The following is a 16,696-nucleotide window of genomic DNA, read 5'->3' on the forward strand; positions in this document are numbered from 1 at the left end:
TGCCCAGTGACCCCTCCACTTATTTCTTTTCAAAGTGTCACCTGCTCTGCTCCTCTTGCACTCAATCTGTAGGTGCCCGACAACACTTCCGTAACTGAATTTCGGGCTCTTGTCCAAGCAGGCTAAGCTTGATCCGCAATTTTACCTGCATGACAAGAAGATCGTCGGCTGAATGGTTGAGTTTCAGAGTCTCATACCTTGTACGACCGGGGTAATGGCTGTTGCCTGGCTGCATCATTAATGGGATGGTGATTATTTTGCTAGCTATCCTACATATACTACTGCTCGGCTGCCAGCACCCAGCAGCTTCCATTCGCTAGATTGTTGCCTCAGGCTTCAGGCAAACTCCGGCCAAGAGCACAAGCCACTAGCTATAGCCAATCAGAGCTCGGGACAAGTCTCGCTTCCGCTAGCGCGGTGCGGCAGGCTTGGCGGGGATATATAACCTCGTCGCCCCCTCCCCCATTTTAGAATCTTTTTTTCTTTTCTTCTCCATCCTGGTGCACGGGTTTTACACGTGTCAGTGAGGAGACATCCGAGACCGTGTTTTTGCTAGTTGAAAACTACCTATTTGACCGCTCTGACTGGCCTTCGGGTCGGTCAGGAATTTTTGAAAAAAAAACTTGCTCTGAGCCCTCTATGTTTGGGCCCAGCTTGGAGTACGTAGATGGCTGTATTACTCGCTATTGTGCCCGGTGTGAAGCTTGTCTTCCATAGGCAGTACTCGCCAACCAGTCTTCTTTTCACTGCTGTTTGCTTCCCATGTTGGAAGCCTGTAGAGAAGAGAAAAGGTTATTTGTACGATCTTGCTGTGTAACTCCAAGCTGTCGGAAAGAAAGATAATGCTCGTCTCGGCTTCCGTAGTTTTCGAGGATGCAGCCACACTGTCAGTTTGACGGGACATGCTCGTTAACCACCTCGCATGTCCAACTAAAGTGCGCACTCGTCACGTTTGACCTGTCCATCAACCAAACTACGGACTGTAGATGATAGATCGAATATTCCGGCAAAAGCGGCCAGCTGCGGAAGGAGTTGTGATGCTGATTTGCTGCCAGTTCCAACTTCCCTGGCGGCCCACACCCCCTTTCCTCCTCTCTCCCTCGATCATTGGGCAATGGCTTCACCCGTGACTGCGCGATCTTTTGGCGATGGAGCTTCAACCACTTTACGCGTGCATTACCGCCTCTTACGCGTGTGCTGCTGCATCCATGGCTTCAGCTGCTGCATCCAAAAGCCTATCGAGACCCTGTCATCCTGGTCAGCAGCAGACTATCCTTGGACAAATGTCAAGTCCAGACGGTCTCTCTTTGTCTGATGTTGCCAATGAGAAACTGGAGTGGGGGGGAGACTCTCCTTTCCCCCTGGAGCTTGTGGCACTAAATAAGAACAGGGCAGGACAGGACAGGGAGTCAGTCCCATACTTACTTACAGGTTTTCCATTTCACTGTTCGTTCCACAGCTTCCAAGGAAGTTCATAACCTGGAAAAATCCCCCTTCAATCAGTTCTGGAGCTCAAGACTAATTTCTTTCCCTCTCCTTCTCCACCCCCCATTCACCCCCACGCCAATCCCTCGCCTGAAACAATGCTAGCTCTACAGCAACAGCAGCAGCAACAGCAGCAACCACGAAGTAGGAGCAGTAGTAACAGTCCCAGGACACTATCTTCCAGACGACAACAAGTCCATCCTGAGGCTTTCTCGTCGAGATACGGAGCCGGCAAATCCAGCACTCGAGTCCTCAGAACACGATCCCGTGAACAACAATCAGTTGCATCTCGTCGTCTACATCGTCGACGGGAAACCCCTGACAGTCCTCCGGATGGCAGGTAAGTGCACACCACTAGGACTAACCTTCAATCTAAGCTTCACCCATCTAAAAGATTTGCGATAGCTCCCTCACCCCCGCAGCGGTGACCCTGTGCGTAGGGCCCGAGAAGCGTCTCTTCGCAGCCCACAAGGACATCATCTGCGTGTCCCCCTATTTCGCCGCCGCCTGCGCCCGGGCTCGCTCGACGACCGACCCAAACCACACCAACAACCCCATCCACCTCCCCGACGAACAGCCCGAGATCCTGTCCTGCATCCTCGAATACCTCTACCGAGGCGACTACTACCCCCGTATCCTGCACAACAAGACCCGCAACACTTGGGAGCTGGAGACGGCCTCCTCTCCGACGGGGAGTAGCGACGCCGACCCAGATGGCGCAACCATCTTTCACCCGGGCGTCGGCGCAGGCATCCTGCGTGATACAGCCGTATAGTAAGTTCGCTGTCTTTGTCGAGTCCTCCCATCCAACCATTCCACTGTAATCCAGATCACCCATAACCCATGCCCTTTATTCGCTATGTATCCAACCGTACACAAACACGTATCCCCATCTGCCTGAATATGTATACCACAATAACATCCCCTCAAACCTCCGCAACTTCAATCCCCAATCCAGCAATCCCAGACCAACAAACTAAGCACCAATTCCACCAGCTGCGCCGCCCAAAAATACGGCCTCGAGAGCCTGAAACGCCTCGCCCTCCGCAAACAAGGCCTCCACTCAGGCATCTCGTGTAGCACGATCCTGACCAGCGCGCGCTACGCCTACGCCCACACCCCGGACACCGAGTCCAAGCTGCGCGCGCACTACCTGGCCCTCATCATCCGGAGCCGGTCGACCTTCAAGCGCAGCGGCACGATGCAGATGGAGATGGAGCAGGGCGGGAAGCTGTTCTTTGATTTGTTTGTTGCTATGTGTAATCATATGGTGAGTTTCCTTTCCTTTTCCAATCCCTAGGCTAATAGGGAAAGGGGAAGTGAGGGCGCAAGTTGACTGGCGCCGCGCAAATCTGGAGTGATGCTAATTGTTCGCTTGGCGGGGTAGGATGATCTTACGACGGTTTCGATGGGGAAGCAGCCGCAGTCAACTGTCAGTACGATTACGTAGTGCTGCTGTGCTGTTTCTGTTTTTATATCATAGGAAGATGACGGTATTTGGAATATGGGGGCGGGCCCCTGCTGGTTTTCATGAACGTGGTGGTGGTTCTTCACTCTGGTATCTGGGATATGGCTATAAATGTGTTTAGTCTTGTATAATGTGTATATTCTACTGGATCTGTGGTATTGTTGTCTTGTGATACACATTAAACTATAAGCTCTGTGGATGCATCTGTTGTGAGTGAGTTCCTCGGCGCTGATATGCTGTATCAATGTACTGTACACAAGTAGGTAGTGCTATCCCCGCAGAAGTCCTTGGCATGCTGGGGGTCTGGCTGCGAGACTTGTGCCTTCAGATAGTGTCTGTTATAATGGGCGCCGATAAGGGGATGTCATATCATCAGTAATCGCTATAGCCCGATATCAAGGTCTAACAGTAACGACTTTGCCTGATGTTCGTGCGCGCCTAACTGGCCATAGCAGGTTGGTCGTGGTTAGCCAGCTCGGGGCCAGCTCGGGGCTAAGCTGCGAATATGCGTAACCAGATCACAGTCAATGCCTCTGGTACTGGTTCAACCATTTCGCCCACGTGGCTGCTGATAAGTATTAGACCGAGCATGGGTTGTTTCACGGTCGAATGATCATGACGGGAAGTGTTGCAACCGCAAGGACATCTTAGACACCCGTCCCGGGAAATGCAGAACCGCCCTTGCTCAACACCACCATACCACGTTCACGAGCAATATAGCCTTTCATGAGTCCCTACAAGACAGTCAGATAACTGGCCCGGTATTGCTGCATTGCAAGCACAATAGACACTCACCTTGTATATCAAATTCGATAGGAGACACTCGACCTCGTCGATGTCCACACGCGACCTCTCGTCTGCATGTGTGCCGATTCTGACAGCGGCGGCGAATTCGGCAACCGGGACTCGGGTTCGTCGGATAGGGGGCTGGCCGTCCTTGGGCTCCTCAAAGCCTCCAGCGATGAAGACCTTGCGGAAGAGATTGCGCAGAGCAATGTCTCGTCCTCTTTCGAGAGGCAGGTAGATGCGTCTCTTGACGAACTCTTCCTCTCCAGCTGACATCGCTGCATCGAAGCCCCCCAAATCTCCTGACTTGATACAGTTGCATAATGGACGGTAGAGCTTTTCGAGGCGAGGAAACGGCGCAAGTAGCTTCTTGCTTGGTAGCGTGTGTGTCGTGACCAGGTGGCAAGGGATGAGGTAGGTGAGGATGAGCCTGTGCAAAGTTAGTAGGCGGAACCGACAAAGCAGATGCATACTCACTCTCTATTCTTCATTGCGTTCCGATGGCACATCTTCCAAGCCTCGGCCAGATGCTGCTCCGCCTGCCAGACATTAGTTCAATGCTATGGTTACCATAGGTATTAATGCACATACCTCAGCGTAGTTCTCATCCAGAAAATGAATCACTCCGATGTAATACTTGAAGGTGACAGTGTGAGACTTGGGGAAGGCGCTGAGGTCGGGAAGGTCGGCGGATTGCGCATTGAGAGCACGCAGCAAGTTCTTAGACAAGCCAACGGTGTTGAGTTTGAAGTATGTTTTGAACAGTAAATTGGTGGTGTCGTAGATTCCCCACTTTCGGGAGTCCTCGATCGGAGACCTACAAGTGGTATCAGCAAATAATGTCGACCCAGACTTAGTGCTAACCAGCCTACCTGTCAGTGAGACACAATGTGAACATCCGATTCAAGACTCGAGTGGCTTCCTCCAGCTTTGCGTTCTTCTCGAGGCCACTGGACACATCGTCTTGGAAGCCGTCCCCGAACCCATCGGCCTCTTGGGAGGACAGCTCGGCATCCGCTCTCCGCGCAAAGTGTCGCAAATACCTTCCCACCACATATAGACATGGAATAGTCCATGCTTGCAGTCCGCCAGTCGAGTATCCCCGGATGAGTTGATTTGCAGTTTCCTTCCAGGCATTGAACACCTTAACCCAGCTAGCGCGCGACGGGGCCTCCTCGAACCGAACAAGTTCCCCGACAGCGCTCCAATAGGCCGCGAAGATGTCCACCCAAGAGTTTTGTTCTTGTTTCGGTAGTTTGATGCCATTTGCCTGGAAGAGGGAGTAGCGAAGATCGGAGGATACATGCGCAGCGTTGGAGAAGTAATAGAAGGACTGTAAACGGCCGGGGTTCGCGGAGGTTGAGACGGGTGTCAGAGCTGCAGCAAGGCGGTGACCAGAGCCTAGCTTCTGGCCATCCTTGAAATCATCGAAGATGGAGCCCATATTCGATGGAGGGTAGTAAACGTCCTAAGCAATTCTGGGGGAGGGCGGAAAGTCAAATGTCAAGCACTGGAGGGGTGGTCGGAACGGGTCAACAATTTGTTGATGGATAGATGACCCTTCCCGATGATGAAACGGCGATCGGAGAAGGCGGGGAAACCGTCCGCCAAAAGGCCTTATCTAATCACCACCGCCACAGCGGCGTGGCTGGTGTTCCCGATCGGGAATGGTAGGGGCTAAGCCTCACGGTCGCTTAGCCCTAAGGAGGGTTAAACCTAGCTCACAATCAATCCGGTTCCCAAAAATCCTCCTTTCCGCGACGAGTACAACCGGCACATCTCTCGTCGACTAACCACTACAGCGTCAATCAAAGTGAGCCCACCCTTTTTGTCCTTCGTTTTGCTGTTAGGAAAATTGTTACTGACTGAATTTAACAGATGGGTGAGTTAACACTTTTTGAATTTTTTTTCGACCTTGTCCCCTTGGCGGTGCGGCTTTTGCGATGAATATCTTGCGATCTTTCAACGGCACGTCACGAAAAGAGAATTGCACTCGGCCACTTTCGGAATTATTGATACCCACGAACGATGGATGAGAGCGATGGAATAGGGGCTGATTATGGAGGACAAACACAACAACTGAGGATGAGCACGGGCGCGCCATGATATTTTGAATTTTTTTGTCGCCACTTTTCAATGACTCGCACACCACCACTCCGCTATTTACCGCACAGATACGAAAGCATCGACCCAAAGCATTCCACCAAGGGGACCGCACGCATTGCAAATTTGTCGGATGGAGTTTCTGACTGGAATCAATAGGGCGTCTCCAAGAGTACCAGGTTATCGGGCGTCACCTGCCCACCGAGGCCAACCCCACGCCCAAGCTGTACCGCATGCGCATCTTTGCGCCCAACACCGTTGTCGCTAAGTCGCGGTTCTGGTACTTCCTGACCCAGCTCCGCAAGGTCAAGAAGGCCAACGGTGAGATCGTCAGCCTCAACGTGGTATGTCTACGATGCTCCAGAGCGTTTCGGCAAACAAGGGCGAGTGTCGGCTGACACGCCATTCTTTCTTTCCAGATCAGCGAGAAGCGCCCCCTCAAGGTCAAGAACTTCGGTATCTGGCTCCGCTATGACTCGCGCTCCGGCACCCACAACATGTACAAGGAGTTCCGTGAGATGAGCCGCACCGACGCTGTTGAGGCTCTCTACCAGGACATGGCTGCCCGCCACCGTGCCCGTTTCGGTTCCATCCACGTACGTTCCACCATCTCTCATATGGCTCGCCAGAAGATCCTAGGAATCTAACCCCTCCCCGCAGGTCCTCAAGGTTGTTGAGATCGAGAAGGCCGACACCATCCGCCGCCCCTACATCAAGCAGCTCCTCACCAAGGACCTCAAGTTCCCCCTGCCCCACCGCTCCGTCAAGCCTGGCAAGAAGCTGTTCGCTTACTCTCGCCCCTCTACTTTCGCGTAAATGTGAGGTTTTGGGCGTGGGTGAGTGGAGTGTAGGAATGAATGACTATGTTATGGCCATAGCATGCACGAAGGACACGGATCACGCGGAGAACAAGGCGTGTATCTACAACCCAGGAAATGGGACGGATGGTTTTTATGTCTCTTTAGTAGTCCTCTGCAGCGACCCTTTCAAGTTATTTCAAAAAAATACCGGGGTTATTTCTTTTTGTTCACTTAACCGACTCTCCTGGTTCTGTGGGTTCGTAGACTTTTCCGACTTAATGCCTCCGTATACGACTGTACCTCGAAGATGCAGTGGTACACATCCAAGTGCGGACATTTCCCTTTTAGACCACATCGGCTTGAATTGTCTCTGCTCCGTCCTCCATGAGCAACATCAGCCATGCATATTGCCAAGCCAAGCTCCGGGGAACGATCGTGCAATCGTTTTGGACGTCAGGTCTGGTTCGGATATACGCAGAGTGGGTACGAGCAAAGGGCATTTCCGTCGGATGAGAATGGGTAGGTTGGGGGCAGGGCAAGACACTTCAGGCTTGACATCATTTACTGCTCCTCCTTGCGGGGGCTGCAGCTTACCCAAGCCTGGAGGACCTTGAAAGATGGGAAGCGGCTGAGTCGTTCGACTCTTCGACGCGCACGCCATCGGCCCAGGGATTGTGCATGGATTGTGCTTACGCATCGAGTCGGGGCGCCAGCAGCCATTACTTACCCACTCAATGTGTTTTGACTAAGCCTTTAGCAAGCTCATGGCCCTGTTGTAGTACTGTCGAGTGCATTCGATTTGTAAGGTGTCTATTGAATGCGATATATGTTTAATTGAGGCCGGATTGCGCGGCGACCATGCGCGGGCTTCATTGACTGTGAGCGTAGACTCCGTACAGTCCCGGTGCTCGGAGGAAATGCTGCATTTTTGTCGAAGCGGTGACACTGGGCTCTTCTATTTAAGGACCAACGCTTATAGACCCGTGGCCCTTGTATGTTAATCTGAAGGAATCTTGTGCCTTCAATTTGTATATATGTATGTTTCAATGGTGTCAACGGTGGGCGGGCTCCGATTGCCGGGGTAGGTTTAGTAATGCAAGCGGAATTAACGACGGTGATCGGCAAGCCAAAGGCCGGCCTATTTCTAAGATTTCTTCTTAGTGGGAACGAAAGAATCATTCCCTGTAATGCGAACCGCGAAAGTTGCTCTAAACTGGTAGTGAATTGGAAAGACATGTACTCCTGTTTGCCGATTACAGAGTACTCGGATCGGTGTAAGATCTTGGTCGGAGCAGAAGTGGAGCGGTGGTAACCTTTGGCTGCCTGCTCTGGCTGCTTCTTCGGCGGAGAAGATATGGAGTTCTTGAGTAATAACAAAATGAAGTCCTGAGTAGTTAATTGAAGTAACAAGTAGATCTGGTCCGGGGTTCTATAATCCTACTCCACAATTGTAGGCCAGGATACGGCGTCTGTTGTAGCCAGGAACGGGCATTGCGTCATGAGGAAGGCAGCCGAGGAGAACGGCGGTCCGGAGTCCGAACGGAAGGGGGAAGAGAGAGAAAGAGCCCGAGGGAGGGCGACGGAGGCTCAAATACTTATCTCGCCCGTCCGAGCTTTCTCAACTAATCTCTCTCTACTCACTCCCCCCAGTCCATTGAGCACGTATCCCGTTCTCAATTTGACTTCCAAAATGTTCGCACGTCAAGCCTTCCGCTGCTCTCAGTCCCTGAAGCAGGTAAGCTTCTCCCTTTGACACGATTGTCTCTCTGCCATCGCAGGGTTTTTTTATTACCCGGCCCGTTGCCGGCAGAACTCGGTAGGGAAGTTGTTTTGCTGATATACTTTTCGTGGCAGGGCTTCCGCAAGTACTCCACGGAGGCGCCCAAGGGCAAGTCCTCGCTGGCCCCTATCTATGTCGGTGTCGGTCTTGCCGGTGTCGGTGTTGGATTGTACCGCTACAACTCTGCCACCGCCGAAGCTCCCGTTGTCCGCGAGAAGGTCTTCAAGGGTGGTGACCAGGGATGGTTCGACCTGAAGTTGTCCGAGATCGAGGTTCTGAACCACAACACCAAGCGCCTGCGCTTTGAATTTGAGGACAAGGACGCTGTCTCTGGTCTCCAGGTTGCCTGTGAGTAGAGCGGATTTGCCACCATGAATGGAATCATTGCGCAAGACGACTAACATGTTTTCCCGTTAGCTGCTCTGTTGACCAAGTTCAAGCCCGCCGATGCGAAGCCTGTCATCCGCCCTTACACTCCTACCAGCGATGAGGGTGAGTAGCGCGCGCGCATTCCGTTAAATGCCGAAAACTGACCCGCGCCATGTGCAGAGACCCCCGGATACATCGACCTCGTCGTCAAGGTTTACCCCAACGGACCCATGTCCGAGCACCTGCACAGCATGAACGTCGGCCAGCGCCTGGACTTCAAGGGCCCCATCGTCAAGTACCCCTGGGAGGCCAACAAGCACAAGCACATCACCCTGATCGCGGGTGGCACCGGTATCACTCCCATGTACCAGCTGGCCCGTGAGATCTTCAAGAACCCCGAGGATAAGACCAAGGTCACGCTCGTCTTCGGCAACGTCACCGAGGGCGACATCCTCCTGAAGAAGGAGTTCGAGGAGCTGGAGAACACCTACCCCCAGCGCTTCAAGGCCTTCTACGTCCTGGACAAGCCCCCCAAGGAGTGGACCGGCGGCAGCGGCCACATCAACAAGGAGCTCCTGAAGACCGTCCTCCCCGAGCCCAAGGAGGAGAACATCAAGATCTTCGTCTGCGGTCCCCCCGGCATGTACAAGGCCATCAGCGGCACCAAAAAGAGCCCCGCCGACCAGGGCGAGCTGTCCGGTATCCTGCAGGAGCTGGGATACAGCAAGGACCAGGTGTTCAAGTTCTAAGCGAGGTTGTATATGATACTGTGAAGCTTTTGTTTTCGGCGGTGCAATTAGAATACACATCCTTGTTATATTAGAGACTTGGATCTAGCGAGCAGTGGAATTCCCTGCGAAGTAGCGCGAAATGATATACATAGCTTTGGCCTACTAAGATTGTGTTTTGGGAACAGTGTCTCGCCTGCACTGCATACATAAGCGATTGCTCGGACGAACATGACCAACCTGCAGGTGTAGCCCTCGGCCACTGCAGTGACTCAATAATGCGACCGCTGGGAGACTTTCTCATGGCTTCAAGTATACTATTGAGTCCAAATCTTTTTCACTAATCCTCAAAGCTAGCGACTGATCCGACCCCTGCTTTCAAGTAGAATAACCCATATCATAGCCATAGATCGAGAGAATCCAACTTACGCGCAAACAACGTGGGGGTGCTGAATAGCGGCGGGTCGAGCTTCGCGGGCGCATGATATATTTATATTCACTTCCAAGCTCCTCACCGATTCATGCGACCGGCGCAAAACCCACATTCACTATTATGGACATTGCCCAAAGAATATTATTACTACCTAAATTTAAAGTGAATGCGCGCCTAGCAGTTCTTTAATTTCAGCGCGCTGTGGTTTGTTGGGCCAATGCCAGCTACGACTATCAGCGGGACGCGCTGCGCTGCTTGTTGTTGTTTTCCCGAACGCTTTGTTTTTGGGGAGGCCTCAGTGCGGGGTACTAAGGTCGGTCGTAGCCTCGTAGGTAGCGGATGCGCCCGGAGCGGGAGGGGGAGGGGAGGGCGCTGATGTACCGGCGGTGTGTGCAGAATCGAACCTGAGTTTTTGGTGGCCGCTGACAGGTAGACTGACAAAGAGGAGAGGGAGGGGGAGAACAAAGCATGGGTTATTCTTCTTTTTCTCTTTGTTTCCTATGGGATATGATAAACTGTTGGATTGGAGTAGGGGTAGTTTATTTTTTAATTTTTTTTTTTAATTCTGGTAGTTGTTCTTATTGTGAGAACATAGACTACAGTAAATAGCAATTACTAAAAGGCGAATAGGCATTAAATAGTATCATGGCGCTTGCTTGTGGTAATTGGCGGGCGCCAACGTGGTGAGAGAGGAAAAAGCAAACCGGGCTTCGATTGTTCTGCAGGGCGTTGTTGTGGTGGTCCACGGGACTCGGGAGTCTTGGTTGAGTTAGTGGGTTTCAGCAGGTTTCAAGCGGGTTGCTGGAGCTGGAGGGATGTGTGTGTGTGCGCAACCGGTTCATGGGCTGATTTTCCGAATGGCCCCGAGGCTGCCCAGTGGAGACTGCTGCAGCCTGCTGCTTAGCGACAAGCCTAACGGGGGGAAGGGAAGGGGGATTTGAGGAGGATGGGGGGGAGGCGCCTGCGTTAGGGGAGGATGGAAGCTCCCGTTGCTTTCCCTTCCCTAAAGACTGAAGGGGGCCGCGCCCTCCAGGCTGAAAGAAAGGGCCTTTGCCCTGCCCAACTCCCTAGACCCAAAGTAGCGAGAGCATGGCCAGCGGTCTCTTCCCCCCAATGCCCACAGCCCATCGGGCCATCACTATTTAGAAGGGGAGTCTTTCCGCTAAGCTTGACCCCGCTAGCGAAAATTCTTCCTTCTTTTCCTTCCTCTCCTTCCCTTCCCTCCCGGTTCTCTCTCCACCACCACCCACCACCTGTCCTTGGTCTCACAACTACCACCAACCCCCCATCCAAGCTTTCACAAATCGCGGTATTCGCCACCATCCCGTTTGTCGCATCATGTCGCGCAAGGAGGATTCCAAGGCCAGTGATGCCACCATCACTGTCAATGTAGACGATTTCACGCGCACTCGCGATAATGTAAGTTTTCTTGCTGATTTCTTCTTTGTCTTTTGTTGTCATGATCGCCTGGCGTGCGGTGGGCGCTTCTCCCGGCCGCCCCTAAGCCGGGCTACCTGGACACCCGCGCTCTCTCTCTTCTCTCAGCTACACGCGTTCGTAAACAAGGCGGCGCTTTCCTTTTGCGATCTCAGACTTCAATGGGCTTGCCTTATTTAAGAGACCTCGTTACACAAGCCATTCATCTTGAACGGGTGATGCCCTGCCTAAATCCTTCGGTCTTCCGTGACTCCCCCCTCCCTAACGTCACCGCTTTCTGTTTTGTTTGGCAATGACAACGCTTGCTTGCTTGCCACGGCCCGACGCGCCCCGCCCCGGCGCATCGCAGCCCTCCTTCACCGCATGCTTCACCTCTTTTTTCCCACAGCCCTCCAATGGAACTTATTTTGATCGCGCGCGATTGTTATGATGTAACATGATCAATATTGATCTAACAATCAATTTTAGGTCATTGCTAGCCTCGCGCAACTGGCCAAAGCAGTCACCACCGTGCAGGAAGCGTACATCACCCATGCCAACACTGTCCTGGGCCGGGATCCCGTCCCTCTGCTCGATCTCACCCACCTTACCAGCGGCATCGCCGGCGCTCTCTATGGCTCTGGTGCGCGCGAAATGAGCCCTGGCGCGAACGATGATCAGAAGAAGAAGCGCAAGCGCGCTCCCCCGGACCCGAACGCCCCCAAGCGCGCCCTGACCCCTTTCTTCCTTTACATGCAACATAACCGTTCTGTCATCGCTAAGGACCTGGGCCCCAACGCGAAGCCCAAGGAGGTTTCGGATGAGGGCACCCGCCGCTGGCAAGAGATGGGCGAACCCGAGAAGGAGGTATGTTGCTGAACCCCATCCTTTCCAATGTTATGAAGAGAATTAGACTAATGATGTTCACCAGATCTGGAAGAAGCTCTATGCAGACAACTTGGCTGAGTACCGGAAAAAGGTAGTGGCCTACAAGGCTGGACTGCCCTATGAGGATGACCTCAAGGCTGCCAACCAGTTGCACCAGGGCATGGAAACCGGTGAGCACTCGGATGATTCTGAAGATGAGGAAGAGGAAGAGGAGGACGAAGAAGAAGAGGAGGAAGAGGAGTCTTCCCCGGAGCCTGTTCGGGAGCCCACCCCGCCGCGTAGTGGCAAGCGTCGCCGCAGCGAGGGCAAGCCTGCTCTGACCAAGGAAACCGCCACGCCCAGCGCAAAGAAGGAGTCGCCTGAGAAGAAGAAGCGCACTTCTGCCCGGAAAGAGAAGGAGAAGGAAGACGAGCAGCCCCCTGCCTCAGCTCGCAAGACCGCGAGCGGCGATGCTAAGCGCACCAAGAAGAAGCGCAAGAGCGAGGTTGGCAATGAGGAGTAAATTCGGTCCTGAGGGATCTGTTTATATCGGGATGATTTACCATGTATATGGGACGGGTGTTTCGATCTAAATGCTGCATGTAGCATATACGGATTGGATCTCTTTCTGGACTGATGCACTTTTCTCCGGACGATTGATGCTGTTGCTGTTGCTATCGCTGGGTTTGTTTTTGGCGGGCCTGATGTCAACGGCGTCTGCGGATTGACTGGTGTGGGGTTTTTATGAGTGGGGATGTTTTCCCTCCATTCCTTTTCTTTTTTTTTTTTTTTACCTATCTTATTTTTTCCGTGCCTCTTGCTTATTTCTGTTAGCTTTGTGAATTTATAAGAGCCATTTTACGAACTGAGATAATTGCCCTTGACACCTGCCGGTGACTGCCGATGGAATCCACCGGATTGACTGGAAAGCGTTAGTCACTCGGCAGACGCATGGCTGCCATAGGCCATCCTCCCGGCTTATCAGCTCCAGCTTCAATTTGCCTTGCCCGCCGCTTATCGGAAGCTTCTCTTTCGCTCCCCACATTATTTCTTCGTTCTTAAATTCCCCCCCATGGTGGTCCATCGGCGAGTCTGCGTAGAACCTTTCCCCCTCCAGTCTGATTGCGCTCGCCTTCTCTCTTGTACCCACGGGGTAGTTCTTGGCTCTTGTCTGCCTTGCCATTGCTGTCGCTGTGAAGGGGCACTGCGACTATATAGTAGACAAGAACCCGTCGCGTGCCGCGCTGCCAACCATGCATTTGGTACCAAAAGAGGTCTGTGTCCATGCCACCTCCACACAATGCACAGGCTGACTGGTATCGCGCCTCTAGCTCGACAAGCTCGTCATCTCTCAATTGGGATTCCTAGCTCAACGTCGTCTCGCACGTGGTGTACGACTCAACCATGCTGAAGCTTCGGTACGTTGCACCAACAACCGTCCCCTTCCGGAGGTCCCCCTTAATTGACGACGATAAGCGGCTGACGCGTCTCCATAGGCTCTGATCTCGTCCAACCTGCAGGAGGTAATTCATTTCTCTCGAGTCTACCCACCCGCCCAATAACCCACTCTCACACTTAGCGCAGTTGATCCGCGATGGACAATACTCCGTGGCCGATCTTATGTCCATCGGCAAGACGATGCTGGGTCGCCGTCATGTCCTTCCCTCGGTCGTCTCGACCCTGGTTGAATTGCAGGTGGAGGGAACCTTTCCGACGGGCACCTACCTGGTGACGGTGCACCACCCGATCAGCAGCGACGACGGGGATCTGGAGAAAGCGCTCTATGGAAGTTTCCTCCCCATCCCGCCGGCAGACGCGTTCCCGGACCCGGACCCCACAGACTACACGCCGGAGAGCATGCCGGGAGCCATCCTGCCGGTACCGCACAGCCGCATCACGCTCAACGAGGGAAGGAAGCGCATTAAGCTCAAGGTCATGAGCAAGGGTGACCGGCCCATCCAGGTCGGCTCCCACTACCATTTCATCGAAACCAACCCGCAGCTGTACTTCGATCGCCTCCGTTCGTATGGGTACCGGCTCGACATCCCGGCTGGCACCTCAGTTCGGTTCGAGCCCGGTGACACCAAGGTCGTCACGCTCGTGGAGATCGCCGGCCACCAGATCATTCGCGGAGGAAACTGTTTGGCTTCGGGAAAGGTGGATCTCAGTCGTGCGGAAGAGATCATGATGCGCATGCAGGTGGTTGGCTTTGCCCATGTTTCTGAACCGACTGCGGACGCCGCGCTCGTGACTCCCTTTTCAATGGAGCGCGAGGTATACGTGCGTATGTTTGGCCCCACAACGGGCGATCTGGTTCGTCTAGGGTTGACGAACCTCTGGGTGCGCGTTGAGAAGGATTATACGAGCTATGGAGATGAGTGCACGTTCGGTGGCGGTAAGGTTATTCGGGATGGTATGGGTCAGTCTTCGGAGAAGTCCACGGCGGAGTGTCTGGATACTGTTGTTACGAATGCGCTGATCATCGATTGGAGCGGTATCTACAAGGCCGATATCGGTATTAAGGATGGACTCATCGTTGGTATTGGCAAAGCTGGAAACCCGGACATCATGGACAGCGTCACCCCGGGTATGATTGTTGGCTCATCGACGGATGTGATTGCTGGCGAGAACAAGATCGTCACTGCCGGTGGCTTCGACACTCACATTCATTTCATCTGCCCTCAGCAAGCGGACGAGGCCTTGGCTTCTGGTGTGACGACATTCTTGGGCGGCGGTACCGGTCCCTCGACCGGGTCCAATGCCACCACCTGCACTCCTGGCCCCACGCACATGCGCCAGATGATCCAGGCGTGCGATCGCATTCCGCTGAACATCGGTATTACTGGTAAAGGCAACGATTGTGGTGGAGTGAGCCTTGAGGAACAAATCAAGGCGGGTGCTGCCGGACTGAAACTCCACGAGGACTGGGGTTCCACGCCTGCTGCTATCGATAAATGTCTCGACTTGTGCGATAAGTACGACGTGCAGTGCATGATTCACACGGACACACTAAATGAGTCCGGATTTGTCGAACAGACCATTGAGGCCTTCAAAAACCGTACAATCCACACCTATCACACGGAGGGAGCTGGCGGCGGTCACGCTCCCGATATCATCTCAGTGGTGGAGCACCCTAACGTCCTCCCCAGCAGTACCAACCCTACCCGGCCATTCACCATGAACACCCTGGACGAACATCTCGACATGCTGATGGTGTGCCACCATTTGTCCAAGAACATCGCGGAGGATGTCGCCTTCGCGGAAAGTCGTATCCGTGCCGAGACCATCGCCGCCGAAGATGTCCTGCACGACCTCGGCGCAATCAGCATGATGTCCTCCGACTCGCAGGCCATGGGCCGCTGCGGCGAGGTCATCTTGCGCACGTGGAACACCGCCCACAAGAACAAGGAGCAGCGCGGCTTCCTGCCCGAGGACGAAGGCACGGGCGCGGACAACTTCCGCGTCAAGCGCTACGTCAGCAAATACACGATCAACCCGGCCATCGCCCAGGGCATGTCCCATTTGATCGGCAGCATTGAAGTCGGTAAGATTGCGGATCTGGTCCTCTGGTCCCCGAGCTCGTTCGGCACGAAGCCCTCGCAGGTGTTGAAGAGCGGGATGATCGTGATGTCTAAGATGGTACGTTTTGGGGCCCGTCTTTGTGAGCTTCTTGATCGATGACCATCCACTAACAACATCAGGGCGACCCCAACGCTTCGATCCCCACGGTCGAGCCGATCATCATGCGTCCCCAATTCGGCGTAAGTCTCTCACTCCGTCTGATTTTCACGACCATGAGCCACAACTAAATAAACAATCAGGTCATGGTCCCCAGTACAAGTATCATGTTCGTCTCGCAGGCCTCCATCGACGCAGGCATCGTCCAGACCTACGGCCTCCAGAAGCGCATCGAGGCCGTCAAGAACTGCCGCACCGTCGGCAAGGCAGACATGAAGTTCAACGACATCATGCCGAAGATGCACGTCGATCCGGAGAGCTACCGCGTCGAAGCCGACGGTGTGCTCTGTGATGCCGAGCCGGCGGAGATCCTGCCTCTGACACAGGATTACTATATTTATTGAGGTCGAAGTTGGCGGCGGTGGTGTTTTGTGGCTGTGAAAGGAAGACGTAGGTTATAGATTTGGGGTTGTAGGGAAAAGGGTTAGACACCGGTTTTGACGAGTTTCCTTGACGATTGTTGACGATGATGATGATACCTTCTGGTTTCTTTTTTTTTTCTTTCCTTTTCTCTTTCTTGTTTCTATATACATTTCTAGCTCTTGGTGTGGGTGTCGTCATTCTTGTATACAAATATTTTCTTGGTAGGTATTTATTTAAGAGGTTATATGAGTGTTAGATATTGCGTCCCGGTGTAGAGGCCACGGAGATACATAGAAGATCCAGTGCCTAAGAGTGAGGTACTTAGGTATCACCTGCAAATCAACTACTGCATATATCACG

General features: G+C 53.3%; 6 protein-coding genes across 6 annotated transcripts; 5 read left to right on the top strand and 1 right to left on the bottom strand.

Annotated features, from left to right (window-relative positions):
• Positions 1-1,452: 1,452 nt before the first annotated feature.
• BO97DRAFT_474538 (BTB/POZ domain-containing protein) lies at positions 1,453-3,019 on the top strand (the record flags this gene model as incomplete). The annotated part of the gene is made up of 4 exons (XM_025700331.1): positions 1,453-1,825; positions 1,891-2,259; positions 2,482-2,755; positions 2,969-3,019. The coding sequence occupies exons 1-4, from the start codon at positions 1,584-1,586 to the stop codon at positions 3,017-3,019; spliced, it is 936 nt and encodes a 311-aa protein (XP_025556728.1). The 5' UTR covers positions 1,453-1,583.
• A 147-nt stretch (positions 3,020-3,166) lies between these two features.
• csn12 lies at positions 3,167-5,282 on the bottom strand. The gene is made up of 5 exons (XM_025700332.1): positions 4,612-5,282; positions 4,331-4,556; positions 4,217-4,278; positions 3,749-4,169; positions 3,167-3,687 (listed from the first exon to the last, which is right to left on the bottom strand). The coding sequence occupies exons 1-5, from the start codon at positions 5,181-5,183 to the stop codon at positions 3,601-3,603; spliced, it is 1,368 nt and encodes a 455-aa protein (XP_025556729.1). The 5' UTR covers positions 5,184-5,282; the 3' UTR covers positions 3,167-3,600.
• Positions 5,283-5,496: 214 nt separating this feature from the next.
• BO97DRAFT_474540 (60S ribosomal protein eL20) lies at positions 5,497-6,866 on the top strand. Its single transcript, XM_025700333.1, has 5 exons — positions 5,497-5,552; positions 5,618-5,621; positions 6,002-6,186; positions 6,262-6,438; positions 6,503-6,866. Exons 2-5 carry the CDS (start codon positions 5,618-5,620, stop codon positions 6,656-6,658), a joined length of 522 nt encoding a protein of 173 aa, XP_025556730.1. The 5' UTR covers positions 5,497-5,552; the 3' UTR covers positions 6,659-6,866.
• Positions 6,867-8,252: 1,386 nt separating this feature from the next.
• BO97DRAFT_402142 (cytochrome b5 reductase family protein) lies at positions 8,253-9,681 on the top strand. Its single transcript, XM_025694420.1, has 4 exons — positions 8,253-8,377; positions 8,497-8,770; positions 8,840-8,914; positions 8,972-9,681. Exons 1-4 carry the CDS (start codon positions 8,333-8,335, stop codon positions 9,538-9,540), a joined length of 963 nt encoding a protein of 320 aa, XP_025556731.1. The 5' UTR covers positions 8,253-8,332; the 3' UTR covers positions 9,541-9,681.
• A 1,476-nt stretch (positions 9,682-11,157) lies between these two features.
• Positions 11,158-13,105, top strand: BO97DRAFT_474542 (HMG box protein). The gene is made up of 3 exons (XM_025700334.1): positions 11,158-11,371; positions 11,858-12,235; positions 12,300-13,105. The coding sequence occupies exons 1-3, from the start codon at positions 11,291-11,293 to the stop codon at positions 12,756-12,758; spliced, it is 918 nt and encodes a 305-aa protein (XP_025556732.1). The 5' UTR covers positions 11,158-11,290; the 3' UTR covers positions 12,759-13,105.
• Positions 13,106-13,384: 279 nt separating this feature from the next.
• On the top strand, positions 13,385-16,539 carry BO97DRAFT_359508 (urease Ure). Its single transcript, XM_025692323.1, has 6 exons — positions 13,385-13,509; positions 13,567-13,653; positions 13,732-13,758; positions 13,820-15,874; positions 15,937-15,996; positions 16,057-16,539. The coding sequence occupies exons 1-6, from the start codon at positions 13,489-13,491 to the stop codon at positions 16,315-16,317; spliced, it is 2,511 nt and encodes an 836-aa protein (XP_025556733.1). The 5' UTR covers positions 13,385-13,488; the 3' UTR covers positions 16,318-16,539.
• Positions 16,540-16,696: the final 157 nt, after the last annotated feature.

Source organism: Aspergillus homomorphus (genome assembly GCF_003184865.1).
Source record: "Aspergillus homomorphus CBS 101889 unplaced genomic scaffold BO97scaffold_1, whole genome shotgun sequence".
Lineage (NCBI taxonomy): Eukaryota > Fungi > Ascomycota > Eurotiomycetes > Eurotiales > Aspergillaceae > Aspergillus > Aspergillus homomorphus.

What these genes read in the sequence shown, in the direction of transcription:
- BO97DRAFT_359508 (XM_025692323.1), top strand. Translation starts at nt 13,489, where the DNA reads ATGCATTTGGTACCAAAAGAG. An exon ending in TCTCGTCCAACCTGCAGGAG is followed by an intron (nt 13,759 to 13,819) that starts GTAATTCATTTC and finishes CACTTAGCGCAG; the next exon opens with TTGATCCGCGATGGACAATA. An exon ending in TCATGCGTCCCCAATTCGGC is followed by an intron (nt 15,997 to 16,056) that starts GTAAGTCTCTCA and finishes ATAAACAATCAG; the next exon opens with GTCATGGTCCCCAGTACAAG.
- BO97DRAFT_402142 (XM_025694420.1), top strand. Translation starts at nt 8,333, where the DNA reads ATGTTCGCACGTCAAGCCTTCCGCTGCTCTCAGTCCCTGAAGCAG. An exon ending in GCTCTCAGTCCCTGAAGCAG is followed by an intron (nt 8,378 to 8,496) that starts GTAAGCTTCTCC and finishes TTTTCGTGGCAG; the next exon opens with GGCTTCCGCAAGTACTCCAC. An exon ending in CACTCCTACCAGCGATGAGG is followed by an intron (nt 8,915 to 8,971) that starts GTGAGTAGCGCG and finishes CGCCATGTGCAG; the next exon opens with AGACCCCCGGATACATCGAC.
- BO97DRAFT_474542 (XM_025700334.1), top strand. Translation starts at nt 11,291, where the DNA reads ATGTCGCGCAAGGAGGATTCCAAGGCCAGTGATGCCACCATCACTGTC. An exon ending in TCACGCGCACTCGCGATAAT is followed by an intron (nt 11,372 to 11,857) that starts GTAAGTTTTCTT and finishes AATCAATTTTAG; the next exon opens with GTCATTGCTAGCCTCGCGCA. An exon ending in TGGGCGAACCCGAGAAGGAG is followed by an intron (nt 12,236 to 12,299) that starts GTATGTTGCTGA and finishes GATGTTCACCAG; the next exon opens with ATCTGGAAGAAGCTCTATGC.
- csn12 (XM_025700332.1), bottom strand. Translation starts at nt 5,183, where the DNA reads ATGGGCTCCATCTTCGATGATTTCAAGGATGGCCAGAAGCTAGGCTCT. An exon ending in TGGATGAGAACTACGCTGAG is followed by an intron (nt 4,279 to 4,330) that starts GTATGTGCATTA and finishes AATGTCTGGCAG; the next exon opens with GCGGAGCAGCATCTGGCCGA. An exon ending in AACGCAATGAAGAATAGAGA is followed by an intron (nt 4,170 to 4,216) that starts GTGAGTATGCAT and finishes AACTTTGCACAG; the next exon opens with GCTCATCCTCACCTACCTCA.
- BO97DRAFT_474540 (XM_025700333.1), top strand. An exon ending in AGATCGTCAGCCTCAACGTG is followed by an intron (nt 6,187 to 6,261) that starts GTATGTCTACGA and finishes CTTTCTTTCCAG; the next exon opens with ATCAGCGAGAAGCGCCCCCT. An exon ending in CCCGTTTCGGTTCCATCCAC is followed by an intron (nt 6,439 to 6,502) that starts GTACGTTCCACC and finishes CCCTCCCCGCAG; the next exon opens with GTCCTCAAGGTTGTTGAGAT.